The sequence below is a fragment of the Mangifera indica genome, chromosome 14, assembly GCF_011075055.1.
Source record: "Mangifera indica cultivar Alphonso chromosome 14, CATAS_Mindica_2.1, whole genome shotgun sequence".
NCBI classification, from domain to species: domain Eukaryota; kingdom Viridiplantae; phylum Streptophyta; class Magnoliopsida; order Sapindales; family Anacardiaceae; genus Mangifera; species Mangifera indica.
The window spans coordinates 194,452-217,788 of record NC_058150.1 but is presented as its reverse complement, the minus strand read 5'-3'; the positions used below and the strand labels follow the sequence as shown (position 1 = coordinate 217,788).

The 23,337-nt window shown below is 33.7% G+C and overlaps 4 protein-coding genes and 1 pseudogene across 5 annotated transcripts; 4 read left to right on the top strand and 1 right to left on the bottom strand.

The window, feature by feature from the left end:
* The first annotated feature begins 1,152 nt into the window (after nucleotides 1-1,152).
* Nucleotides 1,153-4,099, top strand: LOC123196957 (WUSCHEL-related homeobox 1-like). Its single transcript, XM_044611119.1, has 4 exons — nucleotides 1,153-1,579; nucleotides 1,660-2,004; nucleotides 2,121-2,203; nucleotides 3,398-4,099. The coding sequence occupies exons 1-4, from the start codon at nucleotides 1,408-1,410 to the stop codon at nucleotides 3,866-3,868; spliced, it is 1,071 nt and encodes a 356-aa protein (XP_044467054.1). The 5' UTR covers nucleotides 1,153-1,407; the 3' UTR covers nucleotides 3,869-4,099.
* A 2,646-nt stretch (nucleotides 4,100-6,745) lies between these two features.
* LOC123195876 (thaumatin-like protein) lies at nucleotides 6,746-8,036 on the top strand. Its single transcript, XM_044609742.1, has 2 exons — nucleotides 6,746-7,013; nucleotides 7,095-8,036. The coding sequence occupies exons 1-2, from the start codon at nucleotides 6,902-6,904 to the stop codon at nucleotides 7,775-7,777; spliced, it is 795 nt and encodes a 264-aa protein (XP_044465677.1). The 5' UTR covers nucleotides 6,746-6,901; the 3' UTR covers nucleotides 7,778-8,036.
* A 3,607-nt stretch (nucleotides 8,037-11,643) lies between these two features.
* Nucleotides 11,644-13,331, top strand: LOC123196339 (ras-related protein RABA6b). The gene is made up of 2 exons (XM_044610327.1): nucleotides 11,644-12,068; nucleotides 12,713-13,331. Exons 1-2 carry the CDS (start codon nucleotides 11,842-11,844, stop codon nucleotides 13,149-13,151), a joined length of 666 nt encoding a protein of 221 aa, XP_044466262.1. The 5' UTR covers nucleotides 11,644-11,841; the 3' UTR covers nucleotides 13,152-13,331.
* Nucleotides 13,332-13,462: 131 nt separating this feature from the next.
* Nucleotides 13,463-19,039, top strand: LOC123196493 (annotated as a pseudogene).
* A 199-nt stretch (nucleotides 19,040-19,238) lies between these two features.
* Nucleotides 19,239-23,169, bottom strand: LOC123196337. Of its 2 annotated transcripts, none has more exons than XM_044610324.1 (10): nucleotides 22,681-23,169; nucleotides 22,512-22,581; nucleotides 22,338-22,405; nucleotides 21,962-22,023; nucleotides 21,627-21,708; nucleotides 21,301-21,534; nucleotides 20,414-20,542; nucleotides 20,266-20,327; nucleotides 20,039-20,155; nucleotides 19,239-19,462 (listed from the first exon to the last, which is right to left on the bottom strand). In XM_044610324.1, the coding sequence occupies exons 1-10, from the start codon at nucleotides 22,729-22,731 to the stop codon at nucleotides 19,414-19,416; spliced, it is 924 nt and encodes a 307-aa protein (XP_044466259.1). In that variant the 5' UTR covers nucleotides 22,732-23,169; the 3' UTR covers nucleotides 19,239-19,413. The 2 variants fall into 2 exon arrangements, with proteins under 2 accessions (XP_044466259.1, XP_044466260.1); XM_044610325.1 differs by having other exon boundaries at nucleotides 19,239-19,456; nucleotides 22,681-23,167.
* Between the last annotated feature and the right edge of the window lie 168 nt (nucleotides 23,170-23,337).

The window sequence follows — 23,337 nt, the reverse complement described above, 5'->3', positions numbered from 1 at the left end:
ATTCCCACCACCGTCACTTTTATATCTATACATGCACTGAGAGATTTGAAAGTGGGTAAATTCTTTTGTCATTTCTCCTTTTTTTTAAGAATTGATTTTATATAAGTTGACTTGATTTGAATCTATAATTTAGCTTATATAAACTGATTTTAAATTAGTGATGATATTATTTACCTTCCAATTATATTTTTGCCTCATTGGTAACTTTCTAGTAACACTATACATTTAAACGAATTTTAGTTGAATATTATAGATTTGAACCAAGTTTAAACTAATCTCATGTTTAGTTGGGATCGAATCCCTACCTACGCTTTTTGGGATAGAGTATGACCACCTAACTAGTAAAACTTTAGAAAGACTAATTCAGCAATCCATTATCAAAGTCTCCCACTATAATTCAGACATATCAAAAATGTTTTAAGTAAATTTTGTTTTACCAGCATTATGATATATGGTAAATTTTGTACACACACACACATATGTATCCTCTAGTGTTCCCAAAATCTTTCACCTCCATATACCATATTTCAGTTTTGTTCTTATGCACAAATACAAGACAAATGCAGGACACACTTAAATATCGACACATGCATGCATGGATCTATATATATATATGTAAAAATATTTACAATGGACCATAGATGAGATGAATATACATGAGAGAGTGAGAAAGAGGGTAGAAAAAGGAATGTGAGATAGAGAAGAAACCCGTACAAATTAATGGAGGTACAGAGAAGAGAGAAGGTTAATAGACAGACAAAGGAAAAGGGTGAAATAGCAGAAGGGAGAGAGGGCAGTTTGGATTTAGAATAAGTGTGAAAAGCACGAGTCATAAGAAGAACAATAAATGAGAAGACTTATGATAAGCCTCATCATCGTCAAGTCGTTTTTCTTTTGCTCCTCCCGATAATCCCCTCCCAGAATTCCACGCTTCTTCTTTCTTTTTACTCTCTCTCACCATTCTTCCTCTGGTCAACCTCATGTCTCTTCTCACTTTTGTTCCTTATCACACCAACAACATAAATTTTTTTACTTGTATAATGGAAAACCCTTAATTGAGATGAATTTACCGTTGTCGTGTGTAGCTTAGAGTTACATCTTTGATATAGTCAAAGTTAAACTGTCTATACAAAACACAAGAAAACCCCGTAAGTAGATGTAGAAATTTATAATTATTCTACCAAATAAGTAAAAAATTTAATCTTAACGGACCTCAATATGTTTCAAATTCATAGCATGCACCTTTGCTACTATGGGCCAACAACATAAGTTTCTCCTCTCTCTTTCCTTCTTTTTCCTATATGTCTCTCTATTTTAATTTCTAACTGTGTAGAGTGTGAGGGTCATTTGTCACATTTCCCGGTTGGGTTTGAGCGTGAAAGACACAGAAACTAATAGTTGATAAAAATGTGGATGGTGGGTTACAATGATGGCGGTGACTTCAACATGCTTGACTCTTTCAATGGCCACAAATTCAGACCTCTTGTTCCGAGACCAGTCTCTTCAACTACTAACAACTCTTCTACTCTCTCCCGTATCCATGGCGCTGAAATCTTTGCTTTGAATCATCATCATCTTGGTAAATACTTACATTTTCCTTCTTTGTTTCTTTTTAACTTGTTTCTAGCTCTTTTTTATATGTTTTTGCATGTGAAAAAGGTTCGCATTTTGGTGATCAAAACAAGCTGAGGGAGTTCAACACGCCACCGGCGGTGGTGGTGAGCTCGAGGTGGAACCCAACTCCCGAGCAGTTAAGAATGCTTGAAGAATTGTATCGGCGAGGAACGCGAACGCCTTCGGCCGACCAAATTCAGCACATCACAGCACAGCTTCGTCGGTATGGGAAGATTGAAGGCAAGAACGTTTTTTATTGGTTTCAGAATCATAAGGCAAGAGAACGCCAAAAACGGAGACGTCAGATGGAATCATCAGACCCTGATAATGAAAACGATAATAATCATCATCTCCATCATGATAAAGAAATCATTGAACAGAAAGACACAGGTAAACATTTGTAAAAACCCTACCTGAGAGAAAGAAAAAACAATATTTCTGTCTGAATTTTTTTTACCATAACATTTAAAGTCGAATTCTTTTTGAATTTCTGTTCGTCAATACAGGAGGAACAAGATCATATGAAGCTATTGAACAGACCAAGAACAACTGGCCACCTTCCTGTGTAAACTACAGTACACCGGCAGAGGTCTATTTCATCTTCTCACTTGGTCTTTTTTTTTTTCTTTTCCATTTTGAATTCTTAATTTTCTAAACCCTAATAAGCCCCGGGAGGTACTTCGAGTAGCAAATGTGAAATACGAATACAAAACTTTTGGATTATCCGAAGCATTGGTTATGAAAGTAATCATTAGTCATAAAATTTTCTCTTATTTAGTGTGATTCATCAATTTAGGTTTAATTAAATCAAAAAGTTAACTCTCAACTAAATACTCAAGTAAAAGGTGCCTGTTAGAAAGGAAAAAAAATTAATAAGCATTCTTAATAATTTGCATATGATTTCAAAAGGGATTATAATATATATTTAGGGTTTCAGATTATAAAAGTTATAAGTATTTGGAAGAAATGCATGTGACAAAACAAAAGGTAAATTTGTTTGTTGGGAAATGAGAAGGGTCTAAAAGCTGCTGCAATCCTTCCTTCCTGTCGGGGCTGCTGGGTTTTTTTAGGGTCTTGAGCTTATTATACATACATTACATTCATGGCGTTTAGGTGGTCAGTGACTGGGGCGCCCTCCCCTTTAACATTCTATCAAAATGAGCAACTTGATAGTGAAAGCTCAAGTTTATCACTCACATGTTTAGGTTTTAAATATTTTCAAAAACAAAGTTGGGAGCATTCTATCTTGTGAAGAGTCTACACTGATTGAAAATAAATAAATAAATAAATAAAACAAATAATTAAACACACACAAATACTAAATAGAAAGATTGGGTTGTATTCTTTTTTAGTTATAATGAATGTGTTTACCAATAAATTATTATTTCATTCATACAAAAAAAAATATATGTTTATATATTAGGATTTATATCTTTTAAACGAATTGCTTTAATTTTTTTTTAATTTATAAAAAAAACCTTAAAATAATTCTTGATAAGTTAAACTCAAACCACAATGTTACCTGTGTCTTCTGTCCGCCCCTCATCTACTAACCAGACAACAAGAACGTTACATGTATGCAACGTGTAGTTGAAATGGTGGCCAATTCTAACAATTATAATGCAACTGACCAATGGATCAAAACTAGAGCGGCACAAGTGATTTTTTTTTCAAACATTAATTAGTTGTATTATATATAACAAAATGTAAATTAATGTGTTGAATTTATTATGTAGCGTGAAGAGTTAATATTTTGCATGCATGGACTTTATTTCACATTCAGGAGGCCGTTTCAGTACAAAGAGCTGCAAAAGCAGCAGCAATGGCAGAATGTAAAGCAGGAGGAGGATCACGTGGATGGATTCAATTGGAAGAAGAGGAATTACAGCAAAGAAGAAGCTTTGTAGAGAGGAATTCCACGTGGCAGATGATGCAGTTATCTTGTCCTTGTCCTGCTCCTTCTCCAACCCACCATCTCATTAACACTACTTCAACTACTAAAACTTGTTGGGACCTCAACATTCTTGTGGCTCCAAGCTGCAGAGAAAACGGCCATGCCTTTAAACACTCAAACGCTGTCACAGGGGAAGAAGAAGATGGTTGTGCAGAGTCACAAACACTTGAATTGTTTCCTCTTCGAAGTGGAGACGACAGTGAAAACAGATTAGAAAAGGGAACGGATGTGTCGGCTGCTGATATTGATGCCAACTTGACTCCTTACCAGTTCTATGAATTTCTGCCATTGAAGAATTAATCAACCAAGGCAATGGAATTAAAAGTAGCACTTTAAAATTGGAATTAATTTATAGGGCTGAAAATTAAGCTGTAGTGGGGTGAGGTCCCTGACTTTGCTACGTGTGTAAGACTATGAAATATATTTTTAGATTTTTTTTTTTTTTTGGTGTGTGTTTGGGCTGAACTTGAGACAGTTTTTATGGCTTCTTTTCTGATGCATGGAATTACTGCATAAAAAGCATTTGGACCATGTTAGTTGAGTTGAGTCAATGAAAGCTGCATTTAAGAGAGTATTAATTAGCTAATTAATATATATGTATGCACCAAGGTAAAAGTAAGGTAGATTCGAATCTAATCAATTTTGAATTTAAATTAGTAATCTTGTAAATAATAATAATAATAATATTATGGAAGAAAATGTATTGCAATAGGGAAGAAGGAGAAGAATCCTAATCAGACTTTGTAGATTTGGATAAATCTCTTAGGCGACTTAGTGACTGTCTTTTTGAAGAAAGTAATGAACAAATTAATGGTTCAACAGTGAGATGTAATTTCAAAAGAATGAAGAATGAGGAATTGGCACAGAACAGAGTGTGATATGACTGATCTGAGCTACAAATGAAGCTGCAGAAATTGACAACACCAAAAGCCAGTTAGACAATTGTACAGACTCTGTTGGTGGACCTGTTTCCCTTTTTTTATGGTTAAAACCTATCTTCTCAATTTTCATTTCCCTCTCTTTTTTCCAATAACAAGGAGGGTTGAATTCCATTCCAGCTCTTCCAACTCAAATTGTAGTTCAAACTAATCAAATCAAGCTTGAGTTAATTCAAATTAGTCTAAATTGAATGAAAAATTAAATTATGTTTAAATAATCTCAACTCATCAATCTCAAGAGAGTTTTTTCAATACAATTTGAAAACACCCATAATAAGGAGCTTACTTTAATCACTCTAATAATTATATGAGAGGAAAATGTCCAAGATTATCTTGCAGGGGTGAGGAAGAATATCATGATCAATTCCAATTCTTCAAAGAAAATTTGATCATCTTATCAATTTCAACAAGCTAAGTTGTTGTGTTTGAATTTAATCCAAATCAAATTCAACTCCACTTGTAACAAGGGAAACATAAGTTTTAAGAAAAATACTAAATGTATAATAATAATCGGGCCCATAATATTGTGTAGTCAGTGTATAAGTTTACAAGCCCAACATAGCCATGTTATGTTCATGGGCCATAACATGGGGCTCGTTGAACACCTATATTCTATATCTAAGATTACACAAATCTGCCCACATCAGGAAGCCCAAATTCACCTCTCTCTTTTTTTTTTTTTTTTTTTTTTTTTTAATTTTCAAAAAAATTGAATAAGTAAATTATATATTATTAATCTAAAATTAATATAATTTAAGAATGAAAATATATTTACTTTGGTGTGGTGTCAACTGTTAGATTGGTTATACTTAGACATTATTTACCCAATTCAATCACAAATTAATCTAATCAAATGACTAATATAAATTTAAAATTTATTTGAACCAATTTGACCATCACAATCAAGTCGGTCAAAAAATATTCAAACTAGAGTTGTTGTTCATTAGGCATTAATCAAATTGATCTAATCACTAACACTCGAAATTCATAGGTGACAAATGTCAATAAGGCAAAATTTGAATGAGAAGATAATGAAGAGTTTTATATATATATATATATATATATATATATATAATAGTTATGATTTTAAATTTTATTTGATAATATTTTAAAATTAAAATGCAATGATTGTATCTAAGATTTTATCTACTTAATATAATTATTTTAATTTCGAACAAATAATTAAATTCAAATAGAATTTATTTATTTATGATACAAACAAAGAAAAAAGTTCAATCCTTTTTAGTATGCTTTATTTAAAATTTTAGGTTAATTTTAAAATATATAATTGAGTTTGCAGAGATGTCAACAGATTCTGAAACTTTTTATGGTATTTTAATGGGAATGTAACATTTATGTACAAATTAAAATAAAAAACTTTTGAAACTTTGATTTGATCTGTGCCTGATAGACTTTGGATGCATCCACCTTTAAATAAATAAACAAACGACAATAATTCTGATAGAATCTCTACTCTATGCCCATTATGTCTTACGTGGCTTACAATTTTATAATCCCAACCCAAATTTAATTATGTCCTCCATGTTATGTTATGTTATATTTATTACACGAGGGGTAGATTCCATTTACATCAAATCCAAACAAGACGCACTTTATAATTGATACAGTAATTAAAAAGAATCAAATCAAATCAAGATGGTAAAATGAAATTTAAACTTCACTTCAAAACAACTTTATTTTAAATTCAACATAAATTGATTTTAAATTATAACGGGAATCTATTGAATTGAAGGGACCAGAGCCCCTCAAAGAACGGGAATCAAACACAATGTCTCTTCTGAAAACTCCAATAATCTCACAGTAAAAATCTATTATTAGGATATCAACCACATTTTATTTCATGACACACAGACTTCTCTCAATCTTCAAGTGAACAAAGACTAAAAGACTGATACGTATATTATGTCTTCTAAAAACACTTCATCAACTAATAGTAATACTATCATCCATAAAAATGTCTCAGATATTGTTTGGATTTTAGAAACCCACGCCTTGCCCAAGCTACCCTCCATAACCATTCTATCCTTCTGCAGAAAAACATATAGGCTTGCTGCAGATTCATAAGTCACCCTTCACATGTGATGCCTTTAACTTTTTTCTCGGATGCAGACAGCCCATTCCCCACTCACTCACCCTCTCTGACACCCTCGAGACTTGAGAACTTTGTCATCATCTTCCACCACTGTTTTCTTTCTTTTTCTCAGTCAGTCTCCCCCCATTTTCACAACTTTTCTTTCACTCTCTGTCTTGACAAAATAAAAAGGGTTATTTTCTATTTACACATTGTGTACTGTATCTCCATTCATTATTTTTACCAGCTTCAACTTTCTTCAGTAACCCTACTCCCTCTCTCTCTTCCTATAAAAGGACCACTATGGTTGGGGGCTTGTCTAGTATTGTTCATCTTCCAGGTTCAGCCATGGCGGCCATGCTGAGATCTCTCTTCACTTTCACGCTCTTTACTCTCCTTTTCTCATACATGCAAGGTATCTTCTTTTTCTTTAGTCTTTCGCATTCTGTCAATTTCTGTTTGTGTTTGAAATTTTTTGAGCTTTTTGTTTAAACAGTTTCGGTTTCTGCCACTATGCTTACTCTATACAACAAATGTGCCCACCCCGTGTGGCCTGGGATCCAACCCAGCGCCGGCAAGCCACTTCTTGCTCGTGGCGGCTTCAAGCTCCCACCCAACAAGGCCTACACTCTCCGTCTTCCGCCTCTCTGGTCAGGCCGCTTCTGGGGTCGTCACGGCTGTTCCTTCGACGCCACCGGCCGCGGCCGCTGCGCCACGGGAGACTGCGGGGGCTCCCTTTTCTGCAACGGCATTGGCGGCAACCCACCCGCCACTCTGGCCGAAATCACCCTGGGACAAGAACAAGACTTCTACGACGTGAGTTTGGTGGACGGCTACAACCTGGCGATGTCCATCACCCCGTCTCGAGGATCTGGGAAATGCAGCTACGCGGGCTGCGTGAGCGACCTGAACTTGATGTGTCCGGTGGGGCTGCAGGTGCGGTCGAAGGATAACAGGAGAGTGGTGGCGTGTAAAAGCGCGTGCTTTGCGTTTAACTCACCGAGGTATTGCTGCACAGGGAGCTTCGGGAATCCGCAAAGCTGCAAACCGACAGCGTATTCGAGGATTTTCAAGACAGCGTGTCCAAAGGCGTATAGCTATGCGTATGATGATCCGACGAGCATTGCCACGTGCACTCGGGGGAATTATTTGGTGACATTCTGCCCACATCATCGGTAGATTATTTGGGAATTATGGACTAAATTATTATTAATTAATTAATTAATTATAGGGTAGTTTTATTTGGATGTAGTAGTTGAATGTTGTGGCGTTTGAAGTGAACTCTGGTTGGTTGTTACTTATGATAGAAGGTTAAAAGCTTATTATATATTATGATATTATTATTATTATTATTATTATTTCATGTTGGGGTGGACATTTCGGTTTGATTATTTATGCCTATTGGTTTGAAATTTGAATGAGCGTGATTTCAGCTTGAGATTGGTTTTTTTTTTTTGGGTCCATTATGGAGATACTGTTTATTTCATCCATGATATTGCTTATCTTTTCAACCAATGTAATCAATGAGTCTCTAAGTATAGCCAGTGCCACCCCTAATTTTATGTATAAATGTCGGACTTTAATGATATTGGATTGATCAATTTGGTTTAACAACAAATCAATGACAAATTCAGGTTAGATTAGGATTGATTCAGATTTGAATTAAGTGAAACTGGTTCAATTTGATGTCATATTTATGTCGATATAATTACAACTTATTTTCCAAACTTTAATTATCTTATACTTGTGCCAAATAATTGACTCCCAACAAATTGATTGGATCAATAGATCATTTTTTTGAACAAGGGTTATGTTTTATGTATAAAATATTTTATTATATGATTAGATAATTTTAAATTAGAGAATATTATTATGTATATTATTTATACATATATTTTCATTGGTTGATCAAATCAAACGCAAATGGGTTGTCAAACTAAAAAATGTTTTGACTTATTATAGTTAGGAGTAGATTTTATTCTAATTAGATTGCTCTTCAAAGCCAATTTGACTCAAATTCTTATCAAGTTTGAATAAGGTCAATTTATTTTTAAAATCGAATCAAATTTGAGATATAAAGAGTTTAGTTTTAGTCCAACTTGCAAGTTGAAAAAGTAACTTGATTTAATTTAAGTTCAACTTATGATTCATTTTAAATAATGTTAAATAATTATCAAAACAAAACGATGATATTTTATCAATTGTTGAATAAAATAATAGATAACATAACATTATTTTACTAATAAATTACGGATCTGAATTACAAATTTGAATTGAGTTTTCAATTTCAAACTTAAAAATTTAATCAAACTCAAATTATCTTAAATTTTAATATAATAAATTTGAATTAAACTCAAATTAATATATATTTTTTATTTAAATTAAACTCAAATCAGGAAGATAGGGTTAAGCCTTTTTTTTCAAAGTTTTAATCAATTGAATAATTGAATTCTCATTTATTGATTAAATTTTAGATTTTCCTGGAAACGGTTTGTGGTGGGAAAGAATGTATCAATGTGGAAAGCTTTGTTGGTGGGTGGCGTACAGCTAATTTTTACTTCTTTTCTGTTTTAAACAATAAAAAGAGTAAAACTTTTCTTTTTTAGAAATCGGTGACTTTGTTGACAACTTGAACATTATTAATATTAGGATGGAGTGGGGTGTCAATTATTTTTTTCTTAGAGCCGGATGAATTTGTGAGTGTTAGTATAATATTAGTAAATCATAATTAAAAATTTAAAACAAATTTTAATCATGTAATATTATACTAATGTTACTATAATGATTAAATAGTGATACAAATTTGTCAATTTAAAATGAGAATTTTATTAGTAGATTCAATGATATTAAATTTAGTAATTATTACAAATATATATATAATTTTATTATAATTAAATATTGTGACAACGGTCACATGTTTTCATGGGCTCTTTTGAACTCTTTCGGCCTTGTTTGTATTAAAACTCTCAATTCAACCAGGCCCAAACGTCCCACATGTTCAAGAAAAGTTGTGAAGCATGAGCAAAGTTGGGAAGCTCTTCATGTTCAAGAGTTTTTTTTTTTTTTCTTTTCTTGTGTATGTGATGGTATTTTGCAGAGGTATATATGATGAAAATTGTGAAGCATGTATAGAAGTATTTATAGGAGTTGAATTGAGAAATTAAATTGCATTATTTTATTGGTAATACAAACAATGGAAGGCAAGGCATTGATTAGTAGCCCAAGTTGTTGATTCAGAGATTTCTTTTTGATAATTAGTTGAAATAGACTTCTGTTTTATTTTAAAAAATGTAGTTGTTTTGGATTTTTCCATGGCATGTAGCTTTACCAAATAATTATATTATTATTATTATTTAAAATATAATAATAATAATAATAATAGATTTGTATGCTATGCTGAACAAATATATATAATATAATGAAAATTGTATTATTATATATATAAATTCAACAGTAGATCATAATAGATTTGTATTCAGGTTCAACTTTGTGTTTAACTTAACCGAATGAAATTTAAGCTAAAGATCTCATCTTGTGAGTAACTTTTTTTCTTCTTGTTTAATAATTGTTCCTTTTATTTGGTTTTATTGTTCATGAATGTGAGTGAATCAAGTTTAAGTTGGTTGTCTTTGTTCAAGTTTCGCTTAGTTTGAATTGACCTTTAGTTTTTCGTAACAGTAAATTCAATTTGAACTAAATTAAGTTTATCAAATTGAGTCTAAGGTCAGTTCAAGTTTAGGTTAAATTTATAATGTATCTCAACCTTGAACTTATTTGAGTTAGTATACAAACTTAACTTATATCGAATCCATAATATTCATATCAAATTTAAATTTGTTTGAGTTAGTGTATTGTATTATTGTAAGAGTAAAACTAATGACAAAATAAACAATGATATTATCGAGTTAATAATATTATCATAGAGACGAACAATATTTTTGAAAAGACAAATCAATTACGTTGTTGAAATTCAACTCAAATTCGATTTATTCAATCCAAGAGTGATTTCAAATTAAGTTATCTCATATCTCTATTTTAAGGATAAGTGAAAGGTTACCATAAAAAAAGGATCAGAGTCACGAGCCATGACGACAATAGTTGAAAGAATTAAACTAAATAATTTTAAGGCCAAACGACTATTTCCCACCTAAGGTATGCTGTAATGACAAGTTTCAACTATGGAAATACTGGCCAGTTAAAAGTAACGTTAAGGGTAAAATTGTCATTTTCTCTATAATATTAAAAAATAAAATATAATTTCCTTTTGAAAGTTTGAAAACAAAAATAGCCTAAGTTTAAGAAAATGGCAGTTTCACCCTAGGGTTTGGTTTTGAAAAAAAGAAATCGGTTTCCTCCCATTTGGAGGATCGTAAAAGCGGTTTCGTAAGACGAAGTTCTTCGTCAGACGAAGACGAAGCCGTTCTTCGTCTAAGACGATCGGCTTCAGAAGAAGACGATCTGCGACGATCGGGCCTCCAAATGGGAGGAAACCGATCACCGCAATAACGTCGTCGAGATTTCAGAAACTGCCATTTTCTTAAACTTAAAATTTTTGTTTTCAAACTTTTAAAATTTTCAGGCAGGGTTGTTAAATTTAACTGGCCATGGCCATAGTTAAAGAAACTTGTCATTACAGCATACCTTGGGTGGGAAATAGTCGTTTGGCCTAATTTTAATTAGCATTAATAACTCACGCCCGGAACATGTGATTTTGTTTTTGTTAGGTGAAAGAATTGGATCGCCATCATTTTGTCACATCAATATTCTTTAAATAATTTCAAGCATCCACCATAATTACCCATGACTGCCTACTGCCATTTGCTAAACCAACAAAATAGACATATAATTTGATCCCCTGATAACCTCAGTTCAGAGTCACATTATCTTCAAACAAAGCATCCAACAGAAACATGCCACCACAGCATTTGAGATGACCCGGCAATCGTAGCCGACAAGTGTCTCAAAATGATTGAACCTTCTCTCTTCACATGCACGTTTGAGAAGAGAAAACAATAGTAAACTTTGAGGTTAAAAAGGGCAAGAAGATGCATGCCTAGACAAAATCATCATCCATCATAATACCCACCAAGCCAAATGCAGAAATAAACTAATGACAAATGATGTTTATGATTTGGATTTATATATGTGAACACAAAACTAATATACCAGACTTTACATGGAAGCATTAATTTTCTTTGTTTTAGGGTTTCTAGAATAGTTGGAAGTTTTTGTAGTGTATATTAATGGCGGATTCGAATTCATTTGATGAACAAGAGTGCGATTATTTGTTCAAGGCAGTGTTGATTGGGGACTCTGCGGTTGGGAAATCGAATTTGTTATCAAGATATGCGAAAGATGAATTCAGATTAGATTCAAAGCCAACAATCGGTGTTGAATTTGCTTACAAGAATGTTAAGATTGGAGATAAGCTCATCAAGGCTCAAATTTGGGACACTGCTGGACAAGAAAGGTATTTTTTCATATTACATATTTTTTTTATCTTAATTATAAGATATAGTTTAATTGATTAATTATGTTTTGTGTTTTTCTGTTTTCAATTATATTATTATTATTATTTTTTTTTTTTTGATAAAAAGTTTGTTGGTGGCTTTACCTCCTCCTTATTTTGATTCTAACAGTATTCGTTTTTTAGTTATTATTAAAAATATATATATATTAATTTTGATCTCACCTCTTCTTTCCTGTTCAACAAAAAATTTATGAAATTGAAAGTGAAATTGTAATATTATTATGAAACCTATGGTTATAACATAAACTATGGAGTTTGAATAAGCGTAAACTCAAAACCTGAATGACCAGTTTAAAATAGAGTTGGATTCACTCGGTGGTGAATTGTAACACCGAATATGAAGATGATAAGACAAATATATAGAGAAGGAAGAATAATTGTCGGAGATGAATTTAAGAGTCCTCAATCTTCAGCTGAACAGCAATTTGAGCCCAAAGCGACTAGGATGGTATCTACCCCCAGAAAGCATAAATCCAGATGAATTCACATAATAAAACTAAATCTAAACTCAATTTTAATGAATAGATGGATGTGCATTGTTGAATTGTGCCTAATTTTGTGATGCCTCATCAATTGTCTGGCAGGTTCAGAGCCATCACAAGTTCGTATTATCGTGGAGCCCTAGGAGCTTTACTAGTTTACGACATATCGAGAAGAGTAACATTTGAAAATATGAAGAGATGGTTAAATGAACTCAGAGAATTTGGCAGTTCATGCATGGCGATTGTTCTTGTTGGCAACAAATCTGATTTAACACATTCCAGGCAAGTTGATGAAGAAGAAGGCAAAACCCTTGCACAGGTTGAAGGTTTGTATTTCATGGAAACTTCTGCCATGGAAAATATTAACGTGGAGGAGGCTTTTCTGCAACTTATTCGTAAAATTTATGAAACTACTATCCAGAAAAGTTTAGAGGCTAAATTGAATGAACCCATCCCCCCAACTATTCAGCCTGGGAAAGAAATTATCAGTATTGATGATGAAGTTACTGCAACTAGACAATATAGATGTTGTTATAGGTAATTAGGTTATTTTTAGGAGAAATGATCAATATTTCACGGAGCTTGATCACTAATTAGGTAAATCCTGAGAATTTACTGTCAGGTGTTTTGCTCTTGTGTATCATATGAAATAGCTATTTCTTATTGAATTGAAGATTGTATTCAACATTGTTGATATATACCAAACAAATTTGTAGCCTTAGACATGGTGTGTTTCCGCTCAATTGCAATTGCCTCCCAATTGTTGAGACTCGGGTTTAACTCTCAATGAATACAAAATTTTTTTGAAAAGTATTAGACTTGAGTTGAATCGCACCCTGACCCAATTTGTGCGGTTAAGAGAATCAGAAGCTATATCACTGATATTATCACTTTGACAGTTTGCCGCCTCTTTCTTCTTCAGTCCATTTTGACTCTTTATATCGATATCAGTTCCATCAAAACTCGTTGCGCTAGACTCCTTTGTGACCAAAATCAAACTCCAATGAAGATTTTATATATACATATATATATACACACACACACAAACATACATACTTGAAAACAGAAGATCTAAAATGAATGAATAAATAAAATCAAATAGTTTCTTCTCAAATTAAAAAAAGAAAAAAAAAAATTGCAAACTACAATGGCGAATTGGATCTCCAACAAACTCAAAGTCGCCGAAACTTTCCTTCAGCAGGTTTATTTTCCTTTTTCCATTTTTAATTTTTTTAAAATTTTTAGTTCTGTAATTTTATGCATTGTGCTTGTTTCGCGTGAGAGTGATTTCTTATGAATGTTTAGCATGGCGTTCATTGTTAATTTGTGAACTGAATTGATCAATGAACGGCTCAGATCGATCAGCAAGCAGCGGAGTCGCTCCGCAAGGGCGAAAACCCTCGATCTGATGATCTAAAAATCGATCAACCAAGTAAAAGCAATGGCAGTGTGTCTTTAAAGGATCAATTGAAGAAGAAAACGCAAGTAAATGATGATTATAGAGGCAAATTGGGGATTGATCCTAGTAAATTCAAAGCTCCTAGTACAAACAATCCAGTTAGTAATTCTAATCCTATTCCAAATCCAAATCCAAATCCAGATTCAAAACCTAAGTCTTCTCTCACTGACGGTGACTGGACTCAGCTACTTAGTATACCCGATAAGCCTGCAAGTCAGGCCAATGTTAGGAAATTGGGGGGTTTGGGGAATAGGATTCAGAAGGGTAGTAATAGTAGGTTCAGTGGTGGTGGGAGGTTGGATGTTGTTTTGGGAAGAAAAGTAAACGGTGGGAAAAAGCTGAGTGATGGGGACGAGTCAGGTTCCTCGGGGAGGTCTTCGAAGTTTGAACTGAAAAATGATGGGAAGAATGTGGAAGGACAAGATGTGAAAGTGCAGGATGAGGGAAGAGGAGAGAATGGTGAGGTTAAGAAGAGTCATCAGCTGGAGTTGGTGTGAGCACTGGGGAAGCTTGATGCTTTGTCTGACATGAAGATTGGTTTGGATGATGTTGGTGATCCGTTAGTAGTAATGTGAGAGGGAATTATGTGTCTAGCTTAGGATCTAGAACTTCTGTATCAGATGATTCGAAGAGAGATTTTTCTTCTTTAAGAGATAATAGGTCTGATTTGTATTAGGATTCAGATTCAGATTCAGAGTCTGATTCCAGGTCCTCTTCTGGGTCTGAAAGTGAACATGAGAGGGAAGAAAGGAAGAAGCGGAGGGAGAAGATTTTGTCTGGGAAAGCAGCAGCTAAAGCTGTGGAGGCCAATAAAGAGCGTGAAAATATGATTGCTAGATTGGAGGGAGAGAAGCAGAGCTTGGAGAAAATATTTGAAGATTGAGCAAGACAACAAGCAAAAGAGGTAATGTCATTTGGTACTTTGTTTTTATTCTTGCGAGTTGGATCAAGGTACTGTTTTGCTCTGATGAAAATAAGAAAATGATGTCTTGTTTGCTATGTATCATGGAAACGAGTATGAAATACGATATATTTAGTTTTTGTGATCATCATCCTTCCTGTCAACAATTCTTCTGAGGATGAACAGGATAAGATTCTGTTTATCTTTAATTCTTTTTAATATCAATAATTTTGAAAGCTAGCAATCAAAGAATGGCTTTGTATTTGTTAAAGTGAAAGTTGCATGAGAAGAACCTCATTAAATCTAGGATAACTGAACTTAAGAACTATTTTCTACTTGTGGTCTACATGGTTACTTACACTGTTGCTGACTTGTACATTTGACCCAAACTTGAGAGCACCTGGCTTTTTTAAATTTGAACAAATTTTCTTTGATCGTCCAGCATTATTAGTATTGTTAATATTATTTTTAATCTTGTTTCAGGTGTCAGAGCTGCAAACAACTATGATGGAGACAATGGAGGCTGTTGAGTTGGAAAAACAGAGACATAATAATACTAGAATGGAAGCCCTGGCACGACTTGCTAAACTTGAGGTACTACAATCTGTTCTGGTGACTGGTTCACCCGTTAATTGGACTTGTTTATCAACTTTTTGTCTTTCTTTTATATTTGGCACTTTTTGTCTTTCTTTTATATTTGGCTTATAATGTTTGTTGAAGTTCTTGCTATGTGGTTTATTGAGGGTTAATTTTGTATGTCTCTAAAGATAAATGGTGGTTGCAGACTGCAAATGCTGATCTTGTGAGATCCCTGGCAACTATACAGAATAAACTTGAAATAGAGGTATGCTGCAATTCTAATTTACATGGCTGGCTTAACTTATCCACAACCTTCTCTATTCTGTTGTCTATTCCTACCAAAAAAAAAAGAAAGTTGTCTTCTTGGGACCTATTTTTCTGATTTCTACTATTATTATATGTGAAAAAACATTGTCATAATCCCTAGGCATCAATAAGTCACCTATTTTCGTGCTTTAACTTATGAGATTTTGTTATGCCTACAGACTTTATATATTTTTGATTGCTTGCTTTTGTTGTTCAGATTGATCAGGTGGCAGAACTCAGACAACAAATTGAGTTGAAAGAAGTTGCTCATGAAGGTATGAACCTCAAAATTATAGCAATGCAGTGCAACCACTTTCCAAAGTTATCAAAATGTAGTGTTTGACATGTTAAGGACTTATTTAGGGAGTCTATGCTAGTAAGGGGTGGAGTCCAGACTACTTACGGTCTTCAGGTTTATGAAATTAAAAAGGCACTTGAATAGGCTGTGTTACGAAGCAAACTTTGTTGCTGGCTTCCCAAATACATAAGGAAATAGCAGGAAGTGCTTAGAGAACTGGAACTATAGATTCAAGTTAGATGAAGATCTGATATAAGTAAGAGGGTGAAAGGATTTAGATACTGGGTTTTGGGAATTCGAACTACTGAAACTTGTTATTGGAAAATTTTTTTTGGTTGATCAAAAGCCAAACTTTATTAATTTAGAATGGGGTACTGGCATTAAGCTTTAGTTATTGAGGCTGTAAGAATTTGAATATGATTGATTTCTTGCCAGCTTTGTCATGCTGATGACAGTATACAGTGGTGTGTTTATGGACCTAATGTGAAAGTTTATGAAGAATGAATGTATATTTTTCAAAGCACCTGTCATAGAGCTGCTTTCCCCCCCTCCCAATTTATGAAAATTTGAAAATATTAGGAACTTGAACCATATATGTTGAGGTGTTTTGGTATGTTAGATTTTAGTCCCACATTCATAGTGTTAATATTTATCTTGCCTTATTGATAGCTTCAGATATGAATCCTTGAAACACCATTTCTTTGTTGCAGCACTCAGTAGGAGCATTGCCAATACTCATCAGACTGGAACTTACCTCAGTCAGGCAAGTTATATTTGTCTGTGCTCTTATTAGTTGCAAGGGCTGTGCCCCATCACCCTACTTTCTTTTTCTTTCCTAACTTTTTTTATTACTCTTTCATCCAAGTATTCTTGAGCATTTTGTGGTAGTCTTCTGATTTTATATGAAAATGATGTAGTTAGCAGCTTCAAAAGGTGTTGAATTTGAACGAGAAATACTTGAGGCTGAGTACTCATTCATAACTGATAAAATCATACAATTGCAAGCTAAGGTTAGCTTTCATCCTTTCAAGATCTATGACTATTTCAGCTATCACTCATTTTCCAAATTGATAATATTAGAATGGACTGCAGTGCATATGCAAGTTTTTGCCAATTGCTAGCTGTTTATTATGGCTTGGTCTATTATGTTTCTGTTTCAGGTTGATATGGAGATATTAACATTCATAACATCTTAGGCAACTATAGCTTTTTAACAAATAGTGCTTGTTTCAACTCAGACTTGGATTCATTTACTACTTTTTATAACCTTGTTATGAATAAGTAATGAGTCCATGTAAAATTATATTATTCCAGTTTATTTGCTCTTTTTCATGAATTCTCAGATTAACCTATACCAATGGCATTTTTTGCTTTGTAAACTTGAAGCGTGCTTATATGACATGGTAATGGTGCAATGGCAAGGAAACACCTTTTTTTGTCTGGTCTTAGGTTATCATGTCTCTGACACCCCAGTTCATGTATCCAAACTATCGAATAAAATGTTCACAGTTACCAGGCTTTGACTTATACTTGCATTGCCATTATATCAAGTGTTTACCGATTTAAGATAATACCCTTGTTATTGTGTTGGTACTATTGATGTTTGTTCAATCTATTGGTTATATTTTAGGCTAAAAAGCTGGAAGAAGACAGAAATTACAAGGAAGGAGATAGAGGATTTATCAGAAGTCGAAATTGAGCTGAAGTGAAGGCTTGGTCGGCTGACTGACCATTTAATTCAGAAACAAGCCCAGGTATTTTTTTTTTTTTAAAAAAAAAACTCATTACTTCCATGACATCACAAAGTTTAGTGATAGGAATTCTTGGTATTTGTTTAGTTAGATGGAATGAGAGACATCAATCTTTATCTCATTTAAAGACTGAAAAATGTCCTGTAAATATTTATTTGAAAGACGGGAGTTTTAAAGCCTTGTCCTTAGAGGTGTTATCATAGCTTGTTTATTTCAGTTGTCTGCTTGTTTTGTCTTTAGCTCCGAGGTAAGGTGTTTTGAAAATAAATTATAGCTGGAACTCTTACGCCCTCCAGTCATTGCCCAAAACAAATTTATAATCCTTTTACTTCCCATTGCCTAGCTTTGGCAAAGAGTAACGTATTGATCATTTTGTAGCAAGGACAGATCAAGGATTTTCTATTTCCCTTTTTATATTAGCTTATGATGATTGAACCTTTTACTAATTGAGGACTTGCTGGCTGTTAATTGAAAATCATGTCTTAACATTTTCAGTTATGCTCATTTAATCAGGTTGAGGCTCTGTCCTCAGAAAAGGCAACTCTCTTGTTCAGAATAGAGATAAATACTCACACCAGAACTATCATACATACATGCATTTTCTTCGTAAACAAAATTGATAGTTTTCAATTAAGGTGCGGCGCCAATCCATTCTGCAGGCGGTTTCAAGGTCGCTACAAGAAGACAAATCAATGAGCAGTAGCTCATCAAGAGATTTGGAATCTGGAGCGTGGGGACTCTCTCAGTCAAAGTTGAGGCCACTTTTGGAAGACAAAATTTGTTCCGGGTAGAAAGCATATAGGATCTGTGGTTCTGCAGTTGGATTCAATTTTTCTGGCCGGTATGGCGTTTCTGAGGCGTAATCCTGCGGCAAAATTGTGGTCCTTGGTTTACCTTGTACGTCTTCACTTCTGGGTCATTTACATTCTAATGTCACATTCAAACTCATCAAATGAGACCAGATCGGGTGCTGTCTTTTCCCTGGAGAATATCAATAACACTGCCGCTTTATAAATATCTGTATTCATTTTTGCCTCATTTTGAACAGGTTCCTTTTGGCTGGGGTGTAATTTGACTAGTTTTTTTTTTTAAATTCAAAAATAAAATTATGTGCCCTAAAACATATTGCAAATTATATGCACTGTTTGTCACCTTACAAACAGACTGAGATTCCAGTCTGACGGCCAACAATTTCTTTCTATTATCCAATTCAATTAAAACATATTAAACAAAAATTAGAACAATAAGCCAGGCCGGTCTGGGTTTTAAAACACAGATTTTTTGAACTCAGCTTGCAAATCAACTTAAATACAACATTTGCTGTGGCAACCTTGTACAAAAAAAGGAAAATGATTCCATTAAAGATTTGAAGCCTTAACCAGATCTTAGCAAAGCAAATTACAAGACGAAATATTACAACCATAAAAAAATATTTGGATGAACAATGAGCAAAGTATTATTGTAGTTATATCTGAAACTTGTTTGTCCCAGAAAGAGTATAAACAAGACCTAACCCATTTTCAATCCTTCACTTCTTTCTTCTTTGTTTGTTCTATACCTTGCACAAATATTATAAGTTGCGTTAGGAAAATGTAAATGGAACAATCAACACAAAAAAAATTGCAAAATGTTTGCTTGGTGAGGGTCTGACAAACACCCCGAGAGGCAGGTTTACTTTGTTTTTTTTTTTTTTGGCATTTTAATCAATGTTTTCATACTGAAATTGGGTACCTACCTCGTTAAGGGACCAGTCCAAGTCTTTTTACATATATATTAAACTGAATTAATCCAACAGAAAACAAATTTGGTCTGATGTTGTATGGTGATCATACAAAAAAACTCAGGTTCAAGTCTCACAAATATCACTTTCCTCCTAATATCCAATCCAACAAACCAAATGCAATATTGCAGTATCGCACTTTTTTTTTTCTTTTTGCCTTCTCATAGTTTCACAACAGAAGCTAAATGTATGCCCATCTTAACATGTTTTAAGCCAACAAAAATCATGTAAAGAATATGCACAACTAATATTGCTTTAATTCCCATAGAACCATGATCATACACATGTATTAGTTCACTTCTGATTAAGAATTAAATAATATCAAAAATATTTCTTGAGGCATTGAAGTCTTACCAGTGTGGCTCGTCTTGTGGAAGATTGCGGTTGTACAAAGGAAATTCAAAGAGAAAAGTTTCCTTGAACCATGAAGGCAAGTTACTGTATGCTACTGGGGGCAATGGAATAAGAGGGCTGAAACAGAATACACATTCGCCGATAAAGGAACAGAACATGTTAGGTTTAGTTGCTTCCTCCTCCAATATACACAGAACAAAAACAGAAGGCCAAAACATTAACCTAACCTTGTCGCCTTCTTATACACTCTGTATGCAGCCACATTGCCATACTTCTTGTCTGCTGATTCCTGCGTCCATTCATGTACAACATTAATAGCATATGTCACATGGCAATGAATTCTGAAAAAATAAAATTCAAAGCAACGACACAAACCTCAAGCAATGGTATGCCACTGACAAAAAGAAGCAACAATGTGAGAAAGATTGGCCCAATTATTACTAGCCAATCTGCACCTTCCAGTACAGGCGTGGAAGCAATGAAAATTCCCCACCATAGGAAAATCTGAGCACAGTATTTATAGATAGAATTGACATCAAGACAATAAGGTAAAATAGATTTAAGGTTAAGAAGCCAGTAAGGTATGCTTTTTGACTACATGAAATTCATTAGTTAGTCAAATTCATAGGGCAAAGAAAAGATTTAATCATTTCCTCACTGTAAAAATCTACGACAACCTTTATCAGGAGATATCAATTCTCTTTTTCCATATGTCAAGAAGTAGCACAAACAGAGATCCCATTTATACTTCTAGGTCCTCCATAACAAGCAACACAGATTAGCACAATTTTCACAGCCGAAACACAGCCAGATAGAACAAATTATGAAGGTATACATGTACTTATTAATGCAGTGAACAAAAATAAGGCATATCAGTGTACCAACAAGATCTGATTTCAATAATGCAAATAGTAACAAGTGAAAGAGAAGCCACCAATATTATGAATGACAACTGAAGATGATAGATATAAATGTCATCTTATAGTAAGTTAATGAACTATAGATAGCCTTTCAGCTACAAGCTGCAAAAAAATATACAGGTGATTTGATGTGTTTACACAAATAGAGCCCTAGAATGAATAACAATGAAGTAGGAACTCAATCATGCAACCACTGAAAAAAATTTTAAAAAAAATCAATAAAGTAAGTGAAATTTCTTTAATTTTGTCATAGGATTTGTACTACTTCATTGACTATAACAAAGATTGCATGCACCACCAAATCCAAAAATAGTGCCATTTGATAGAAATGAAAGAACCAACCTCACCAAAATAGTTTGGATGACGAGAATACTTCCAAAATCCAACATCACACCACTTCCCTCTGTTTTGTGGAGATTTTTTGAAAGCTAGTTTTTGCTGATCAGAGGAAGCTTCAACAAAAGCACCCACAGACCACATAATCCACCCAATTATATCCACTGCTTGAAGAGATGGATCTCTATCACTTGCATTGACCACTGTTAATGGTAAACTCACAGTCCACACCCACACAGCCTGCAGTGTATATATAACTTGTGTACATTATATGTAAAATGGTAAATGAGCTTTAGCTGACTCATTAGTGAATATAGGTAGCGATATAATACCTGAAATATCCAGAAAATAGCTAATTTCCCCAAATTATCACGCATTTCATCAAAGCGTCGATCCTCACCCCACTGCAGAATTCTGGAAGACCACCCTAAATGAGTTTAAATCATAAACGAAACAATCAAAGTGGTAATACTATAAACAAATTCCCTTCTGTTTTAAACCTTGAGATAATGATGTCAGAGGCAGAATCAATAAATTAAGATCTAATAACTTGCATAGGTAAAAAACAAACTTTAGTGCCATAGATATCCCAAAGATCAGTGATGCATTATATATAAAAAGAAAACCCCACAAAGTTAAAGAATCTGCTATTGAAACGCTAGAATACCTCATTAAAAGAAAGAGACCTAGACGAAGACCCCATACTACTACCAGCAATGTCAAGACTACCTGCGAAAAGAAAAAAAGTTTTATCTCAGGAAAAATTGAACAGGGTTTGTGTACAAAGGAATGAAAGCATTAGATAAAAACACCTATAGTAGAATGATATCCAACAAGATTTGTACAAAACTAAGGCCATTCTGCGGTCACGAATAATATCAAAACCATATGTTATGACTCACTGATAAAATCATAAAAATTATCTCATTCTTCTCCGCCCTTATTACAAATAAAAAATAAAGGAAGTTTTTTAATCGAAAACCAATCAAGTTCATGGTACTGTTTCATCATATAAAGAATATCAATAAAGAGAGTAAATTTACCTGTCTAAAATGATAAGTCCCTTTGAGAACCAGAGTCAACACAGCTATTATAATAAAATTCGTGCTTCCTGAAACAGGAAAACAAAAACAACAAAATCTCAGCAACAAAAGAATCCCAATTAAGCACCTTTATTTTCTTACAAAGACAAGTAAAGAAAGAGTGATAATACCCACCAGCAAAATCAGTGACTTTATCAAACTTAAGAAGGGCAGTGATCACAAAGAAAAGAAACTGATAACCCACCTGTAAAAGCAAACAAACAAACAAACAAACAAAACATCACACTTGGAACCTCAAATTCTGAAGAGGAAGAAAGGTAAAAGCGAACAAATTTAAAAGTACAGTGACGATGGCAGTGAGAGCCAAGAAATGGGAGTCCAAAACGGTTCCCATTGAAGCTGCTTATGCCTTCGTTTTTGTGCTTTGTTTCGATGTTTGTGGCTTTCTATTAAGTGAAAGTGTTGATTCCGAACATGACTTTTCTCATTCATGGGTTGTGTGGTGGAGATCAAAACAGGGTTATCCTCTTTGTTGTAGACAGGTTGTTCGATGGATCTAGTCCGAAGGATCTCAACAGCAACAGCTTCCAAAGTTCAAAGTTGGAAATTTTGTTACTATACTAGAGTCGTAACGCTAGTAGATAATTTCGCACCCAAGGTTTGGGGAGTTGTGATTTCCAGCCCTGGAATTATTAAACTATCCAATTTGCAGCTATGTTGGAAAAAACTACCGGTAGAAGATCATTAAAGTCATTTTCAATTTCCTAAAATTTTGAAAAAAAAAAATTGGCAATCGTCGATTTCACTCCAAACCAGGTGTGATTTGCCAATATTACATCTCCCTCAACGCAATTCAAATTGAATTCATTCGAAAAGATGTGATTTATAATTCTATTTTAGTATAATTTAATCAAGTACAATTCTAATTAAAATATATCTTATTTAGTATAATTTAAATTAAATCGTATTAAAAAATATAATTTAATTGAAATTGTACCAT

Bases quoted from the DNA above. Each gene is read 5' to 3' on its own strand.
- LOC123195876 (XM_044609742.1), top strand. From the start codon at position 6,902: ATGGTTGGGGGCTTGTCTAGTATTGTTCATCTTCCAGGTTCAGCCATG. The intron at 7,014-7,094 runs GTATCTTCTTTT...TTGTTTAAACAG, and splicing joins CCTTTTCTCATACATGCAAG to TTTCGGTTTCTGCCACTATG.
- LOC123196339 (XM_044610327.1), top strand. From the start codon at position 11,842: ATGGCGGATTCGAATTCATTTGATGAACAAGAGTGCGATTATTTGTTC. The intron at 12,069-12,712 runs GTATTTTTTCAT...ATTGTCTGGCAG, and splicing joins GACACTGCTGGACAAGAAAG to GTTCAGAGCCATCACAAGTT.
- LOC123196957 (XM_044611119.1), top strand. From the start codon at position 1,408: ATGTGGATGGTGGGTTACAATGATGGCGGTGACTTCAACATGCTTGAC. The intron at 1,580-1,659 runs GTAAATACTTAC...CATGTGAAAAAG, and splicing joins TTTGAATCATCATCATCTTG to GTTCGCATTTTGGTGATCAA. The intron at 2,005-2,120 runs GTAAACATTTGT...TCGTCAATACAG, and splicing joins CATTGAACAGAAAGACACAG to GAGGAACAAGATCATATGAA.
- LOC123196337 (XM_044610324.1), bottom strand. From the start codon at position 22,731: ATGGGAACCGTTTTGGACTCCCATTTCTTGGCTCTCACTGCCATCGTC. The intron at 22,582-22,680 runs GTACTTTTAAAT...TTGCTTTTACAG, and splicing joins CTCTCACTGCCATCGTCACT to GTGGGTTATCAGTTTCTTTT. The intron at 22,406-22,511 runs GTGGGTATTATC...TTCCTGTTTCAG, and splicing joins TAAAGTCACTGATTTTGCTG to GAAGCACGAATTTTATTATA.